At 44.5% G+C, this 18,438-nt stretch overlaps 1 protein-coding gene across 5 annotated transcripts in view; it reads left to right on the top strand.

Annotated features, from left to right (window-relative positions):
- Positions 1–7,547, top strand: part of SFXN3 (sideroflexin 3) — a 163,408-nt gene extending 155,861 nt beyond the window's left edge. For all 5 annotated transcript variants that reach the window (XM_069611651.1, XM_069611650.1, XM_069611653.1 and 2 more), the window contains one exon: positions 857–7,547. In XM_069611651.1, the coding sequence (XP_069467752.1) occupies positions 857–953 (97 nt within the window). In that variant the 3' untranslated portion in view covers positions 954–7,547. The remainder of the gene's footprint in view (positions 1–856) is intronic.
- Positions 7,548–18,438: the final 10,891 nt, after the last annotated feature.

The raw sequence follows: 18,438 nt of genomic DNA, 5'->3' as shown, positions 1-18,438 counted from the left end.
CAAACACAATACTCTTGATTTTCTGTTGTCCTCTTTGCGCTTGATTTCTTTTTGATGTTTTATTTCTATTCGTGCTTGTAAAGTCCAACTGAATGGAATGACAGTTAATTGTTTAATGTTGTAGTCAACCTGCACGCTTTGGTCTTTTTTTGCTCTCCTTTTTGCTTGCATTATTTCCTCATGGCAATGGTTGCTCTTTTGGTGGTGTTGCCTTTGTCTGGTTTGGTTATATTGCCTCCTCCTTGTTTTTCCCTCATTTGTCCTGTTCCCTGTATCTGATGCACTCTTCCTTTGGTTTCTTTTTCGTCCCCTTATTACGTGTGACTCATTGACACCAAGGGCGGTCTGCCTGAGTTGTATTTCTATGTTTATGCCTCATTGTCTTTTTTTTCCTATTTAGTCATCGTTTGCATGGGTTTCGTTGTTTGTGTTCTCTGAAATTGTTATCTTGTTCATGTGTGTTTTTATGTTTGCGATTTCTGCTGCTTAGTGTTCAGATCCTTGACTTAAGTCTATGTGGTCTCGCATCTGGAGAGCCACACTTTGCAGACACCAGGGCTTCCAGTTTCAAGCCAATTGTATTTTAATTTAGTTAAGCTGCGTATTCATAGAGGTGGCACTTAACGAGGCTGATGTGTTTGTTAGCTGAGCCCAGAAGAGAAGGGGCAGCGGAAGGCTTGTGGCCGGCTGGCATATTTCTTTCAATTCAAAGCAGTGGGGTAAGGCCCCAGTTCAATGGATGACCTGAAAGGGGGCGGGGAGAGTAAATATGGCAAGTTTTTCCACCAAGTTAATTCTGATCCCACCGACCGACCTTTAAAAATAATCCTTTGTTTTGTCTTTTTACCCTTTACAGCTCCATGCGAGTGAGTGGACTGGAGCCAGAGCTGCAAGCCCTGATCCATGAGAAAAGCCCAGGCACCCAGATTGTCTACTTTAACAAAGGGCTTTAAGTGCGGCTGCCGAGGCCTGGCCAGGGTGGGGCATGGTTCCTTGCAGGACCAGGGAAGGCGGCCCGTGCAGTCCGTGTCTGTTGTGAGCTGCAGTGGCGTTCTCGGGTGTGGGTGAACCCCTCTATTTCCAGCCATTCCAGGAAACCTTGTTGGACTCCTTCATGCTTTCTTCTTATTACTGCAAAGATGGCACAGCCTCTGCTGTAACCATCATGGCACAAAAAACCTCCCCTAAACAAATGACTGATACTCACAACACAGAGTCAACATTTATTTAGAAAAATTAGACACATGCATACTAGTCTTTGGGGGAGTATGTGCTCCCATAGTAGATAGTTAGTAATTAAAGCCCAAAAAATTGCATCGCATTGTGTTAAAAAATTCCCCAGCCGCCCTATAACACGTGGCAAGAATACAAATTATAGCACATAGTGTACCATGCCTAACAGAAAATAGATAATTGCCACTTAGTAATAATGGACTTACACAGTCCCCTAGTTTCTTCGAATTCTGAATCTTCCTCAAGGAAAAACCTTCCTACAAGTATTTAACTGGCATCGGGTGCATGGCCTCTCAGGGGGTGGACAAATGCAGAATTCTAAGCAGATTGTGAAGATATCAACCAACTACCTGATGTTTCAGAAAAAAAAAAACAATTCAAATATTTACCTACAAACAAATGTTGGTACTGCTGGGTGGATGAAAGCTGTGTACAGATTATGACCGGCTTCCTCTCCAAACCAGTGGCAGACCCGCGTCTGTTGCTTACTACCTCTGTGGGGGGCAGGTCCGTATGTTCACAACCTCTCAGGAAAGTGGTTTCGAGGCCAGATTACTGAACCTTTCCACCAGTGCAAATTCACTTCTTCACGGCATTAGCAGTAGGGCAAAAATTGCCTTGGAGGTAAAAACGGATTCTTTCAATTCATTTTTACACCAGGAGAAAGTTTGCCCTTGTGCTATTACGGAATGGTATTAGCACTAGCATACGCTTTGCCTTGGTATTGGGCCAAAAGTATATTGAAAGCATGTTTTTTTTTGTGTCAATGTTTGGCCGAGTGCTAATACTGTTCTGTACGATTACTAGTGCACGTTTTGCACTGCCCGAAACATCCATTGATAGTTAGTTTTTTTTGCACTGGGCCAGTGCTCATACTATGCAAAATTGCACTTGCTGTGGTGCATCCTTTCTGTAATATGGCACTGTATGATAATCTAACACAATGAATCATGCTTTAATCAATGTATTCATGACCTTGTATCTTAGTTTAGGCAACTAGCTCTCCTCCTAGCCTCTCACTCACAAACATAATATTCAAATGGGCCTTTTCGCCTAGTCGCACTAAGAATTATACAATTACACACTTGCAATACAATTGATTTAGGGACCTCTGCCAGCTATTTCTGGGCATCCGGTCAAGTGATATATTACATAATCAATTATCCAATTTTACTCACTTTAACTCTTACCACTTTTGTTTGTGCATTTTTTCTTGTACTTACTAGTATGCAGAATCACTGACGCATCAACCCCCTACTTACTCAATGTATTAGCAATCCACTCATTCAGCCCTCCTCTTATTGTCTCGACATTTTACTCCACTACCATTCACTCATTCTATTATCATATCCACACACCTAATCAAGTAAGTTGCTTGACAGTTCATTGTTTTCCTGCTTTAATTTTTTCATGGTTTCTTTTTCTTTTCTTATCCTTTATTTTGGGATGTTTTCTTCATTTCTTTCATCTTACATGTTTTCTGTTGTCCTTGTATCCTTTCTTTGTTGCTTGCACTTCTCCTGATCTTGTTTTTGTCTCACCCTTTCTTGTTTCTTTGATCATTATTTTTCATTCGTTATTTCGTCCATAAATTGTCTTTCTTTAATCATTTCATGGTGTCCTTTTTTTTTGTTGTCTTACATATTCTTTTCGTCATTCTTTTTTCACCAACTCGTCCAGTTTCTCCTGTGGATTGTTCTAATGAAAAAAAGAGAAAATTAGTTCACTATATTTTTCCGTCCCATATGTCTGTCATTCTGCTTGACTCTACCCACCAATACAAATTGAATTATGTATATATATATATTTATATATAGTATCATACATGTTTGTAGTATAGGGACACTAACCCGCTTTGTCGTAGTAGACTATTGCCCTAAAATCCTCCTATTAGAAGGAAGACGTGTTTATCGGGCATACTTCTAATGTACCCTTGGCATAGTGCAGAAAAACGGTTACTGACCTATGACAATTAGTTGTTACATATATTTTAGTTGAAAGTTAACGAACAAAGAGGTAGGTCATTTTTGCTGATTAATTCATTGGTATTTAAACACTCCATTATGTCTTAAATACGGTTCTGAACTAAATGTACTGTGCAGAGCCCAATAAAAGACAAAGGGTGTTCGACACAACCAGAGCTGGAGGACGCTATTACCAATCGTACTCAGGAAGTAAATTACACTCCATCTTTAATCTAGAATTGAGATATGAATGTATACATGTTTGAGTTGTGTTACAGTTAAGTGTATTTATTAGCACAAGAGACAATCACAAAAGAAATAAAAGGTGACAAATCAAGACTATGTTCCATCCAGGCCAACCTGTGATGGATGAACAATGTGTCTGTAACGAGGTAGTTTAGCTCAGTACTACGGTCACCATGATGCAAAATTGTAATTCAAGCTCCTGATTTTTACTATATATATAATATATATATATTGTTAATCAGAAATGATGATGCACTGAACAATTGCTGCTGTATGTTGCCTCTTGATGCAAAGAATCCTACAGTGCTATGCTAGATGTACTAATCAGGATTTTGGGATTGCATGCACAGTATTTCTTTACACAGAACAATCATGTACGCTCCAGGGATACCGCTGGGACTTGTGTTCATGGGTTGTCAGAAGTGTTGCTGCTATGTTCTTGGCGCAGACAGCCCTGAGCATATCCCATAAAATATTACAGCACAGAACAATGCAGCATTGGACACAAGGTTGCCAAAAGGCCACTCGTTACTGGTGCACGTGTGGTGCACCCTGATTCCGTCATCTCCTGAATGTGTAAAAGATAAAGTAATGACTGATTACTCCTAGATTTGTAAGAAGTAAGATTGTCGTGCATGTCCCGCAGTCATTATGTAATAGGCATGGAATGATTGCAGAGATGGGCAGAGGTCGTGTTTGTCAAACTACCATTGAAACAGAAGGGGATCTCTCTCCAATGCAAATAGACTTGCCTTGGTGGCAGTACAATGTAGGACTGCCGTGTTATACAAAATCTGCTTATTTGAAGTTTAAACTCAGTTTACACAATTGTTTTAAAGAAATATGCAATCAGAAACTTTATTTGAGCAAGGTTTTGTAAATTGCAGATACTATGCTGATATGTATTTGTCGACTGTCCAAAATGTGCTTTTGCCTGTCTCTCCAATGAAATATATTTAAAAGAAGAGGTCCCGCCTATGTAACACCCCATGCCCCCAGACACATGCACACTAGTGGCTCAATTTCTTGTGCATGTGGTATACTTTTATGACTATCGTGTCCTTTCAGTTGAAAGTAGGAACAAACTGTTGTGAGTGAAATGGGCCAGACCTCCACTCATGGTTGTGCAACATATATTCATAAGGAAAATTAAAAATCATATTTTACAAAAAACACATGCGTTTAAAACCAAATCTAGTCTTTGCACTACTAGTGACAGTATTTAAGCTGATGTCCAATAAGCCAAACATATTGTCATAAGGATGACTGTTATGCTATGTGTCCAACGCATCTGAAGCGACAAATGATGACACAAGTGTGGCTGGCCAGATAGTATGAACCACCTGGGTCTTTTTATCATATTACCATTCGCTAATTTCAATTTCAAATCATACGTAAGGAATTGCATATTCTTTAAAAGAGAATATTACATAAAAGTACAATTGGCTTTTTCTTGCATCAAAGTTGCACTCCCCTGAATATGTTTTTATAAAACCACTTTGAATGACTGCCGGTTGCACCTTCAAGAACAGCAACATGCCTGCTAAGATATCTTAATTTGCGCCAGATATTAGCCCTCTAATGGGCGTCCGTGCCACTCTGCATCTGCTCACCCTGAGCATTTCCACTCTTGTTTTCTTTTTAAAGTACAAGGTTATGGGCATGATAGTGTTGTTACATATCATTGTTATTCTCATGCACATGAAGCATACATGTTCTTCAGCTCTGAAGTGTGGTGATACATTAGAAGAATCTGTGTTCTGTACTGTAAGCAAGTATTCGTAACTTGCAACATGAGTCTCACAGTCCTGATCATGTGCTTTCAGAACAAAAAACGAAGCGGCAAAGATTCAGTGCAAACATTGTATTTCTGTTTGGTGGACATAGAGAAAATGTGTTTTGGACAAAATACTTCAAATATGACACAAAATGACATTAGTATCCCTATTGCCACGGTCTTTAGATTTCAAAAATGTAATGTGATTAAAAGGGACTAGAAATCAAAAGGGGTGGAAATAGAGGAGTTATTTAAAACAGCACAAAAGAAGACTAGGGGGGTCATTCCGAGTTGGGCGGTAAGGGTTTACGGGCACCGGTAAGGATGCCGGTGCCGGTAAACCCTTACCACCCTCTTCCGAGGTCCCTTAGCGGGACACGCAAAGGACGTCCCGCTAAGGGACCAGGGCGCTAATAACAGGCCCGCTTTTTGCGGGCCCGTTATTAGCGCCTTCCCCATTCCCGTTGAGCCCTATGGGGGGCTCAAATGGGAATGGTTTACTGAATGGGGACTTACCGGGTCCTCCAAGGTCGGAATGACCCGGTAAGTCCCCATTCAGTCAGACCGGACCCGCGTTTGGAGGCAGCCATGGTGCTAAACTGCCTCCAAACTTGGAATGACCCCCTAGGTGTTGAAGAGGTAAAAAGGGACAAGATGGGAGGAGGCACTACAAACCAGCCCAGGGAGCTTAAGGAAGAGGCCCCCAGAACCAGCCTTAGGGAGGAGCAGATTTGACTTTGATGCCCCAGTGTTCCTTACGGAAAAAGGATGTCATACGTAATCCATTGCGCAATGTCTTTTCTGCATACATGCATAGAATAGTGTGATGGGCGGGGCCATGCCAGCAGAGCTGCGTGGTAGGCTTGACAAGGCGAATGGTGGGAGAGGGGTCAGGCAGAGGTGGTGGGGAGAACAGATGGGAGAATGGGGTAATGACAGGGGTTCAGCGGGTGTCCCCTGGATTAGGAATAAGGAGAATCGAGGGGGTCCCAGGAGTGACCGCCGGAGATTGGAGATCGTTGCTTGAAGGGACTCTTTCGCAAGAGTCCTGGTGCAAATAATCTTCTGAAATTGACTCATTTCGCGTAGTGACCATAGAACTGTAGCTTAAGCACAGGGAACGAGATGGGGGAACACAGAACCTGTGAGTGCAATGAAACAGGGGAGCACTAACACCTATAGGATATGGGGAAATCTGACTTGGGCAAGAAAGAGGGATGAAGGGAGACGTGGATGGCCATAGCAACAAGACACACACCAGAGTATAGAAGGTCGGTGCTGCATAGTGTCTTCTTGCCTGGGCCATGGCAAAGGGCGAGCCTGGCTAACTGATTATGCTTTTCCATGTGCCTTTTGCCAGTCTGCCCGGGCGAGGACAACCTGATCCGAGTGACATGTTCACAGGTGTGGTATGGCATGGCCAAATGGGCATGTCCCAACCATTCTGTGTTAGCCCTTACTGTAGTCAGTGTTGGTACTGGGAGGATCTTTTGAGGGGGCAGGGTCGCTCTGAGGAGTAAGGCCTGCCATTTTGGGGTCATTCACGGCACACAGAAAGGCTCCCATTCATGGAGAGCCGCAGGCAGTTGGCAACATTGAGTACAATGGTGTGGTCCGCATTTGGGACTGCATGGATACAAAAGTTCTGCAGGTAGTTTTTGTGGAACGCGGATGGTAGCACTTGGAAAGTGAGCATGGGCAAGCCAAGCAAGTTTGTACTTGTAGTCACTGTGGGTGTGGGGGGGTTGGGAGGAGAGATCAGGATTGGTACAGCGGGTTTGGAAAGTGTTGCCATCATGAGGATGCTGGCCATGATGGGACAGAACCCAACTAGAGGGCTCCTTTATGCGTTCAATTTGTACAAGCCTGTTGCTCGTTTCTAAGGTGTAACCAACACTTGAGTGTTCGTCAAAATAAATATTTTGTGGCAGCCACATTGGGTCGATTAACTTGTCTTTAGGTTGTTGCAATTTTTTTGTTGAACAAGGCGGGACCATCTGATAAGAGCTTAAATCTGCCATTGATTTGCATTTCCTATTTCGGGGAGAAAGGGAACGCACTGCTTTGTTTTGTTGCCCGGAACGTAGTTTTGGACTAGACTGCTCTGTTGGGCATGGGGCTGGATTTTCATCTTTCTCCGATCCCTCGGTTGTGAATGGATAAGGATAATCCTGCGTTACTTGAAAAGACTTGGTGCGTCGTTATTTCCCGTATTTATTGTGTACAGCGACTTCTGGTTGATTTCTTTACTACGTTGTCAAATGTTTATTTCCGTGGCATATAAAAGAACAATGCATTGTTATGAATAAAAGAGTTTTTCTCATTTAGATGGTGCTTTTTTCTTACAGTAAAATCTTAGCTCTGCAGCGGTAGGCAGGGAAGTAATTGGGCACGAACAAAGCAGAACTGTGATCTGGCAAAATGTGTCTTGCTGTCATGGAGTTCTGGCCTAAACCTCCTGCTGCTACGTCCCACCCCCTTCCCTTCTTACCCCCCACTCAAGCAGAACAGCCCAAGCCTCACATTCATAAGCCAATACTGTCCAAATGAGTATACAAGGCTTTGGGTAGACAGAAATATTACTCTTGGGCAGAGTGTTGTGAAACTAAATGAGTAGAGAGCCGGGTTTGGGTTACTTCCACAGAAGGGTTTCATGTTTCAATCATTATCACAAAGATATTTGAAATATAAAATCCTGTGGAAATACTGTGTGCTTTTATGCAAACCACCAAGATTCAGTCCTTCCCACAGGTGACCCACCCTCCCACCCGCAATCTGTGCTTTATAAGATTCCTTGAGAAGATCAGGTGGTGCTTGACACTGGCTGGGGCTCTGCACTTCAACCCTGCGCACAAAACTCTGATCATTCCTCTCACCCCAGCCATAAGAAGGTTTCCCAGAGCACATTTGGTCAATTTCCAGCATTGACGGTCGGTACTCGATCAGGTCTGAAAAACAATCTGCATTGCACTTATGATGTTGTTAACTTCTTATGTTGAAGAGAATATAGACCAAAGATAGAAAAAATAATCCTTGAGTGTGTGGGCTGCGGGAATCGAGTCATGGAGAAACTGCATTGTGTAGTGAATGAGTAGTTACCTTTGGGGACCCAAATGGAACAATAGTTCCTTTAGTCTGAATTCACCCCATCAAACAGTAACAAACACAACAAACACTCGCATAGTGGGAGGTATTCAATGGTAGTGGTGGTGGCCTTGGTCCCCTTTCTTGATAATTTCCCAAACAAGTATCAAATGCAATACTGCCATGGGTGGGACGTGAGCCCACACACATTGACCAATCAATGATGTGACCAAGGAAAGAACTGGGTGCTATTGTGAACCTGTAGCGTGACTGCAATTCCCTCTCGAGTGTGACAGCTACCGGAATCCAACGGCTTCCAAACATCTGTCCGTAACTACTCGAGTGAGCAAGAAGCATTGCCCTGAGTAGTTGAGCAGGACAATTAACGGAATAGAAAATCATCATCGAGATTTGGCAAAGAAAGTCTCAGATGGCACGCCTCGAATCATGTGAATTGAACAAAACCAATAAGCATACAAGGCTAGTTCCACATAGCAAGAAATGGACAGTGGGCATTTCTTCATGAATTGTGCATGCCTAGTTTGATATGATATATTTTATTTATAGTTTGCCCATGCACACGTTTTTCAATGCGCAGTGTATATCAGTTCATGGTGCATGACCCGTCGGTGGGTGCTTGCTCTGATCCAAGTAAATGAACTAATGGCAACACTGGGTTCACTTACTCTGCGAAGGATGGCCTGCGTTTCCTCGGACACACCTGCCATTGAGATGGTCATGAAGCAGCATGTGACACTCAAAATTGCATACACCTCTCCTCTCTCTTCACTCATCATAGTGTTCGTCCTAGGAACACCCTCAAACATTACCCTCTGTTCTTATTTAGTAATGCCGTTTGGTTCTACACCGCCTAGGTTTCTCAGCACTTGAGGGACCCAATAAGAGAGTTGGCCTGAAACAATGGAAATAGTGAAGAAAGGAATTTGCAGTCTACATTGGGTTGTTACCCATGGCCATCAAATGGGTAGGCTTTCAGGTTCTCTCTCAGGTGATGGAGATCTGCGATCTTTCTAATGTCCTCAGGCAGATCATTCCTCAATTTGCTTCAGGCAACTGTGCTGGACCTGCCGGATACCCTGGATTTGCAGATCATTGGGGTGCGTATAGACTGGCGTAGTACCAATCTCAGATATCTATAAGAGTTATGCCACGACAACACTGTTTCAAATAAATAGGAGCCAAACCATACAGTGTTTTGTTCATGAGTGTCAAGATTTTGAGGTTTATTCTGGCCGAAATAGGGAGTCAGTGGCTTCTCAGTGCACATTCTTCTTCATGTGGAAGGAAGCAGGCTATTTTTCTGGGGCTCAAACCTACCAGAAGCAGGACCAGTCCATTCTCATACACTCATTCATAGTGATTGGGTATTTATTTGAAAATCGAATGTGTTATGCAATGTTATTCGCTCAGGATGTGGTCTCTGAGGAGGAGGAAGCGCGATGGATGGAGAGAAGTCGAGGTGAGACACCAAGACTTGAAGGACATGCCAAGGCAGGTTGAGGAGATGGGAGGAGGAACAAGACACCGTCCGGAAGGACAGAGGAGGAGTACTCGGGGTGGTGGCAAGGGAAACCAGAGACTGAGACAGGGATCCTGGAGCGAGCAAAGTGCCGGTAGCAGATGGCGACAACCTTTACACTACCCTCATCCCAACAGAGAGACTGTGGGCTAGAGTCTCAAGATTCTTTTTGGTGCAAGTGAGGAGATGCGCCGTTGCATCTCATATCTCTTGCGCCAAAAAAAGGAGCAGCCCAATTCACAAAGGCCCCCCCCCCCCTGCACATTTTCACGAGTAAAAGGGAATTTTAAAGCACATCCTGAATTCACAAATGAGGTGTGCTTTGAAATGCGTAGAAAGGAGGGTCATGCCCCTGCACCTTTTAAAACGGGTGCAGGCAGAGGCTCAAATCATGACAGGGTAATTTCTGAAACTGTCTTGATTTATTTCTTTTCTCTTCTTTTTTTAGTGTGACAGCAGCGATTTAAACTGCCCCTTAAATGTGCACCCATCAACCACGTGCTTGCTGGGAGCCTGTCATTAATTTGTGTTGGGAGCACGCTGCCAACACTAATGTATGCAAGGGGGCTGGACACTGCATCTTTGTGCCACTGTCCAGCCCCACCTAAAATGCACAGGTCACCTTTTTGAGAATATGGTGTCCTGAGCATTTCTTAAAGTGCCACAAATTAAATGAGCACTTTCTCTGTTGCCCTTTCATTTGCACTCCTTTTTGAGAATCTGGCCCAGGGACTGTACAAAGTGCGAGTTCAAGAGTACAACTAGCGTGCAAATATTCTCCACTGAGGAACGCAGTCAGACGATAGGACTGGGGAGCTCATGGGGAACGCCAACATCACTGTTCGAGGTGAGACAATATCATACCCAATGGGATAGACCTTATTCTTGGTTTAAATTTCTCTCATACCTACGTTGTCCCCCCTGACAAAAGGTGTCACTTGGAGCGGTACTCTTGATAACTGTGCTTCCCATCACTGCCAGTGTTAGGGTTTGACTGTCACTTTCATTATAACTGCTTTATGTTTGTGTATCGTGAGCTTTGCCTGCTGTCATAGCCCATTTCCAGCGGCTTCATCATGCATAACAAGTACATCCTTGAAAATGCTCTGTTACAGCAACAGCCATTTTGTAAGAGCCTGTAGAACTGTTAAAGGTGGGGTGATATTTCCTCAATAGTGCCTTAAAGCGCTTGTTTTGGTCCCTTGTTGCTTTGTACAATGATGTGTGTTCCCTGTTAGTGCTGAATTACAGCGTTTTTTACATTTTATTTTTAGTTGGTCATGATGTGTTTGCACACATACCTCTGATAATAGACACAGAAAAGAGGCTACCAAACGTGATGGAAGTATGTTTACTACATCTATAAGTGGTTGTCTGAAAAATAAAAAAAGTTAATACATTACGGCCCATTTTAAGTAATTACAAGGTATTACCGCAAAGGTAAAACGAACCAGTGACCAGGACAGTATGGCAATACAGTAAAGCTGGTTTCTTTTTATTTTGTTAATGGAATACCTGGTAGCCAAAACAAAAGTGAACCCTAAACTTAATGAAAAGAAAACTAAGCAAGTCTCCTCGTGCCTGTGGACCACTCCGCACTATTTCAAGTGCGACATGAGTTTGGGCTCAAAAGGGTTCTCGCACCCTCTATCCCTTTCTTCTGTGGGTCTCTCCCTGTATTCTCAAACTCTGCCTAAAAGGGATTCCCACATAATTCTTCTCCGGTTTTCTTGTGGTCCCCATTTTTCTTCTTACTCTCAGGTTTAAGGGTCTTTCATCCAGGTGGCCAGGACACGCCCTGGCTTTTGGATCCAGTTCCTGGGGGTGGACCATTGTGGGAGGATCACCTGGGCCAGGGGTCTTCGGGGAGTGGGACATCAGACGGTGAGATGAGGTATCACCTTCCTTGTAACACTTTTACTCCATCCCACCAGGTAAGATATGTAGGAACTCTGCCCTCCCACCCCTTTACAACACAAACACTTTCTAATGGACAGCCTGCTATGAGAGAAAACAGATTTAACACCTAAGCAGTATACCCGACGTGTCCCAATACAATGGTCAGGTGAGGTCAGGCAATTAGTGACCATCACACACACCTGACTTCCATTACACTTCCCCACACGGTTAAAAGGCGGAGCACGAGAGCACACTCTGAGCGAGGCAAAGCACACGAGTAAACAGCAGTTTCGAGATGGCAGCTGAACTTGAGAGCGGAAAGATGGCACAACAGAAGGATTTGCAAGGATGTAAATTCCCTTGACCTTTTCGACAAGGAACTGTTACTTTCCTGAGACCTCGAGAATAGAAATCGTAGGACTAGGAAACCACGCTAAAGAATCCTGCATTGTGTGTCAGAGATACCCGGGGCACTCGCGCGTCAATCAAGTCAGGGAGAATCACCAGCCGCTGTGGTACCATCCTTGGCTCAAAGAACAAAGCAGATTCAGTGAAGTCAACACAGCCGGTGAGTTTGGGAGACCGATACAAGACCGGTCTGTGTTAAAGCCAAGGTTGGAAGCAGCACCATTGTATGGTGAGCGCTGGGACTAACATTGCTAAAACGCATGTGATAAGAGACGCAAGTGAAGTTGAACTGCTGATGTGTGATTGAACTTTAAAGCAAGCTACAATACCTTTGACAGAGTGGTCTGGCACCGCGTGGGTGCTCAATCGAAGGTCTCTTTAATGTATCCTCCTGACAAGTGACAAACGTAAATACATTCGGTCTGAGCCCAACAGACGGTAGACCGATCGAAAGCGAACGGATAAATGTGAATCGAAGTGGTCCTGCGATGGGTCAAGCAAAATCCTGCGCACAGTCAAAAGTCTTCGATTTTGATGAACTAGAGAAAGGTTGGAAAAGTACATGAATTTTGTCCGAGCCCATTAGAGGGAGACCAATTGAACGTGTTGTGTTTAAAGTGGGTCTGAGCCCGGTAAATAATAGACTTTGAATGGCAAAGAGACTTTGGCACAGAAGGCCCTGACATTGAAGTTTTGAACTGCATCTTCGTGCTAGAGAAGCCAGAGAGTGTGCTAAGCTAGAGTGTGCTGCCTTGTCACATGCTGAAAACGTGGGGAAGGGAAGCCAACGGCTTCAATATCCTGACATATTTCTTAAACACTTTTCTTTTTAATAACATTGTTTCCGACACCATTTGTATTTAGAAGTAAGGATTGGAAATAGGTTTATTAGTATAGGCCCTTTTATTTTGACAGACTTGACTAGGACTGCTTATTATTATCTGATGGTCGTAGCTTGCTCCCATCTTTAGTTGTAGGATTAGATAGGCGTTTGTTTTTCAAACCCAATTGAAGTTCAATAAACACCCTTGAACTGTGATCACCTGTGTCTGTCTTACTGTTTGATACCATGCCTTCCTTACACTTCTAAATGCCATGCCACATACTTCTTCCTCCCTCGACCATGGGCTTAATCCCTTCAGATTGGGCTCTCGCCTCTACCTGCTGCTTTAGGCCACGTATGCTCTCTCACTCCTTCCTGACATTTCTATCTATGACCTCTCTTCCCTCCTTGAATTTCTCCTGACTCTTCTCTCAAACCTTATTCTGATGTTCAACTCCCACCTCCTGATAGCTCAGACAATCCCCATCCTGAAGTTCTAGACTATCCTCTTTCTGATGTCACCAACCAACTTCCTGCTGCTATCTAAAACCATCCCCCTCCTGATGTCTTGGTTCTCCCTCTCTTCCTAATCCTGTTTTCTCTCCAGTTTTCCTCCAAACCTTGTGCTTGCTCTCAAACCTGAATCTTATATATCCCTGTGATCCAGTGGCACCTGGTGAATTCTTGAACACCTGGGGCAAAAATGTATGTGCATAATGTGTGAGCAACCAAACCATTATGTTAGTACTGCCATAGAAGGACTCGCAGCCAGTAAAATAAAAAATGACATGCCACAGAAAGAATGCTGGCTAGACTGGTCCACATTAAATTTAGGCCAGAGACAACACCTTTCCTGTTTGCGTTACCCTTGATGCACAGTTAATATGCACAGTAATTGTGCATCATGGGTAAAGCAAAGTCAAGTGATATTATTATGTGGGTAGACTGGCCTACATTCAATGTAGGACAAGTCTAGCCAAGTAACCAGAGCTGTCAACTCGTGGGTTTGACCAGCAAATAATCAACAAATCCTTGAGGCTGCGAAGGTGCCAGAAAAAACACAAGCAGGGTAGCCTGAGAAAAACGGTCATCATTTACTAAAGCAATTACCTTTTACATGCAAACGCGCCTTTCATCTCCATACAGTGGCTTTACTGAGGTCTGCTTCTACTAGTGACAGAGCGTTGTCCTCCTGCAATCTCCTAAATTGGCAGATTTCACAGCCCAGAAGTGTACAGCCTTGCTGTCACATGTCCCAAAAAAGATTTAAGGGCTTTGGAGTCTGTTATTGGTGGGTATGGGTTGAAAATAAAGCTACATTCTGAAAGTAAACCATGCAAGAGGTGTGCGGAGATCAGCAAATTATGCACATTTTACAAGTGTGAGCCATGGCACTGTGAGCAACCCATAAGTGACCCTTGAGTCCACTGTGAAAAGTTGCCATCTCTGGGTAACAACACTTGCCATGTTTGCGATGCACCTAACTGTGCATCAAGTGTAAAGCAAAGACAAGTGCTATTATGTTGAAACACTGGTATGCATTCAGTGCAGGCAGGGAAGCCCTTAACTCTGGCAGTGCCTCAGGCGAAACAAGATATATGCCGCTCCTGGTGCCAGCATGGGAGTAATTTCTTTCCCCAATAAAGTAGGGTGGGCCTTGGGAGGGCTTAAGCCTCCCCCATTGAGTATGTGTCTGAGTGCTAAGCCCTGTGCTCTGATGGGAATGGGGTGCCACCAAGATCCTGTCAGATTTCTCACCTGGGACAGCAGACAATTTACATTTAAACATTCCTTAACATGGCAGCAGCAAACATACATTGTCGGAGGACAAAAGCCTGCACAGGCGATATCAATAACCTATCCCTCTAATGACAAGCTTTCAAAACTGTCATTCAGCCACCCTTCAAAAAATAAAATGAGACTGGCTCTAGCAACGCGCAAGCTCCCTATGTAGTAGAAAAGCTCCTGGCACCAGCCCAGGAAATTTCCAGATCTGCTGCAGAAGACTTGGCACGAGACAGAATGCAGAAACAGCCTGTTGAAAAGATTTCCAAATCATAATTTACAGATATTTTTTGTTATTTTGAGTATTGTGACCAATGAAAATAGCAGAGTCCAACTTCTGTTATTCACTCAAAAGGATTTCTTGCTGAATCACCATCACAGCCATGTTTCAAATGTAAAATTGTGGGCAATTTTAAATTTAAACATGCATTTTGTATAGATGCAAAGAGCATTTTGGAAACATACGTGTTCCTAAAATGCTGTTTGCTTTTATGCAAAATGCCAGGTTTGGCCACGACCCTCGGCCCACCCTCTTCCCCTCCCTCCCCCTCCTCCATGGAAAAGGGGGAGCCCACAGTATTTTCATTTAGGGCAGTGATGCCCCATTTCAGTGAAAAGCTCCTCTCTCCAACAAAGGAGTGGGGAGCTTTTCACTTAAAGAGGGCACCACCACCACACCAGCTCGGGGTGTGGGGTCTTTCAAAGGCTGCCCCATGCTGGCGTGGCAATGGACCCCCATTAAAGTGAACATCTGCTCCGGTACTGGTGCGGGGAGCTTTTCACTGAAATAGGGCACTGCCACCATGCCAGCTCAGGGGACCCTTTCAAAGGCTGCCCCATGCTGGCATGGTAGTGGTGCCCTGTTCAAATGAAAAGCTCCCTGCTCCCATGCTGGAGCGCCTGCGCCAACACGAGAGTGGGGTACCTTTAATTTAAACAGGGTGCCGCCACCACGCCAGCTCGGGGAAGCACTTGATGGGCTCCCCCGAGATGGCGTGACGGCGGCTTCCTTTGTAATACAAAAGCTGCCCCCCCCCATGCTTGTGCATCAGTGGCGCCCAAAGTAAGTGAAAAGCTCCACCCACAGGGGTTAGCAGGGAGCTTTACACCTATGTAGGGTGCAACTAGAGTGCCAGCATGGGGGAGCCTTTTGATTTGCATAGGGCGCCACGGCTGCTGTTGCGCCAGCACAAAGGAGCTTTATAAAGGCTCCTCCATGCTGGCGTGGTGGAGTCTATGGTGCCCTAGAGCGCCCAAGCCTAAGGCCGGCCCCGAATGAATTAATATAACAAGAGGTAGTTCCCCGAATGGAGCCAAATCATGTTTGCTTTAATCTTGATGGCCAGTATCTGTACATCATGGATAAATCAAAGATAAGTAATATTACATGGATGGATTGTCTACATTCAATGTAGGCCAGCCTATCCACGTAATAATACGTATCTTTGCTTTACCCATGATGTACAGTTATTGTCCATCAAGCGTGAAGGAAAATGAATGCAATGCCAAAAACAGCTGCCACCCCTACATATAGGGGCCCAATGAGCCCCTACATTTAGGGGCGGGGGCTGACACTCACACACAGTCAACACCAAAAACACTTTGACCCGCACATTCACTCACCCTTCACACACAACAAACACCAAAATACATACATACATTTTTACAATCCATACATGTATGCATCCACACACAAAATACACGTACCTTGCCTGCATGCATCCACACGTGCCTGTGCAGCCACAGGAAAGACCAAATGGCCCTATCCTCCTCTGGGAACTTAGACGCACCAGACAGGAGAGGATGCCTATCCTGTCAATCAGCATGTTCACATTGTGCAATGTGAACACGCTGACTGACAGGAGAGCTCCTCTCAGGTGGAGATGGTGTAATAGTGAGAGCCGGAGGGGCCAGTCTTCCAATGTCCCACCGGCTCCCATTATTAGCCGCTACGTTTGTTGCAGAGGTGAAAGGCTCGACAACAAACAAAAAAATAAGACACGTAGAGGGGGACGCATCCCTACTGAGAGGCAGGCAGCAGAGTCCCGCATGAAAATAAAGGACACAGGATTGTGCTGCCTGTTTCTGAGGCAAGGTGGCAGCCTGCCGCCATTGCTGTGATCTCTGACTTCAGGATGGGCTTCCTGTGATGGTGTCCACCTGGGAAGGAAGAATGGACGAGGTCCCGTCTGTATTTGATTTGGGCTTTGGACACCAGAGCAAACCTTCAAAGGAGTAATGCACCATTTTCAATTTCATGTTCCTTAACGTTGGGGCCCCTGGCTGTCCATGGCATTATTTTTGTCTGAAAACACGAGGGAGCTGGTTCCCGTGCTGTGCATTCCTGCGTTCTCCATGTGTTTCAAGGTGCTTCACTTCCAACACACACTCAATCAGTGCCCAAGAGAAACCCTGGTGTAAATATGTATATTTGGAGATCTCACTCGCCTCCAATCTCTCTGTGGTAACTGTAGGACTCTGATTTCGGAGGCCAAAGCTACTTAGAACTCCACCACCACTGCAGGAGCCGCTAACAGGAGCAAAGACCTCTCTGATGTAGTAAAGCCTGGCACCAAACCCTCCCCTGACCATGAGGTGCCAGCAAATTCAGGAAAAATGTGACGGAAAACAACTTTTTTATTGAACGAAATTTATGAAATTCAACAGATCATCAAATCAGTCTCCCACAGCATTAGCCCCCCTCCCCTGCTGCACACCAACACACACACAGCTCTTCTGGACTGAATACTCTCCTCTGTCTCCCCAGACCTCCTACAAAAACACTCCGCTCCCTCAACCCTACCGCCTATTCTGTTGAGATCATCCCAGTCTCCATCGTTAGATGGGCCGAGTTCTCTGCGCTCTCAGTAGGATCATGAATGCTTCCACATCTCATCCCTTACTCCAAAAAAAAAAAAAGGATCAGCCCGATTTACTAAGGGCATTTGAATAAGCGCATACAGATGCCCTTTCTCACACCTTTGCACACTTTTGCAAAACATTCTGCGCATTTAAAAGCTCTTCCCGAATTCACAAACTCGTTGCGCTTTTAAATGTACAGAAATTAGGGTGATCCCATATGCCTGTTGAAAACAGGTGCAGGGGGAGATGCAAATCATGATAGAACCTGTCCTGTTTTTATTTTTTTAGTGTGCCAGCAGCAGTTTAAACCGCAGCTGTTACACTTGCATTTCCATCCCCCATCATTTCTAACCCTGTCATGATTTTTTCATTAAGTGTGACATGCACGGTTTAACCTGTGGCTGTTACACTTGCATTGCCATTTCCCCGAAAGGGGATGGAAATGCTTTTTATTCCGATCGTTTCACAAAGATAGGCCCTCTGTGAAATGGGCTTCTTGCAACTATTTGGTTGCTGGGAACCTGTCCTACATTGTGCACTCCCTACACTAATGTCTGCAAGAGGGCTGAACAGCACATCTTTTTGCCACTGTCCAGCCCCTCCTGAAATGTGCAGCTCATGATTGAGAATAAGGTGACCTGCACATTTCAGAAATGAGTGTAAGCACATCCTCTGCGCTTTTTTCATTTGCCCTCATGTTTTTGAATCTGGAAATGAGTGTTTGGGATGTCCTGTACTCCGTACTCCAGGCATGTACAAAAAGCCTGGGTTTGAGGACATGGGCATAATGCCTTCCTGATTCAATTCTCTTTTATAG

This window comes from Ambystoma mexicanum, chromosome 8 (assembly GCF_040938575.1).
Source record: "Ambystoma mexicanum isolate Mex_15411 chromosome 8, UKY_AmexF1_1, whole genome shotgun sequence".
Lineage (NCBI taxonomy): Eukaryota > Metazoa > Chordata > Amphibia > Caudata > Ambystomatidae > Ambystoma > Ambystoma mexicanum.
Note: the sequence above shows the minus strand (reverse complement) of the source record. Positions and strands in the feature narration are given on the sequence as shown.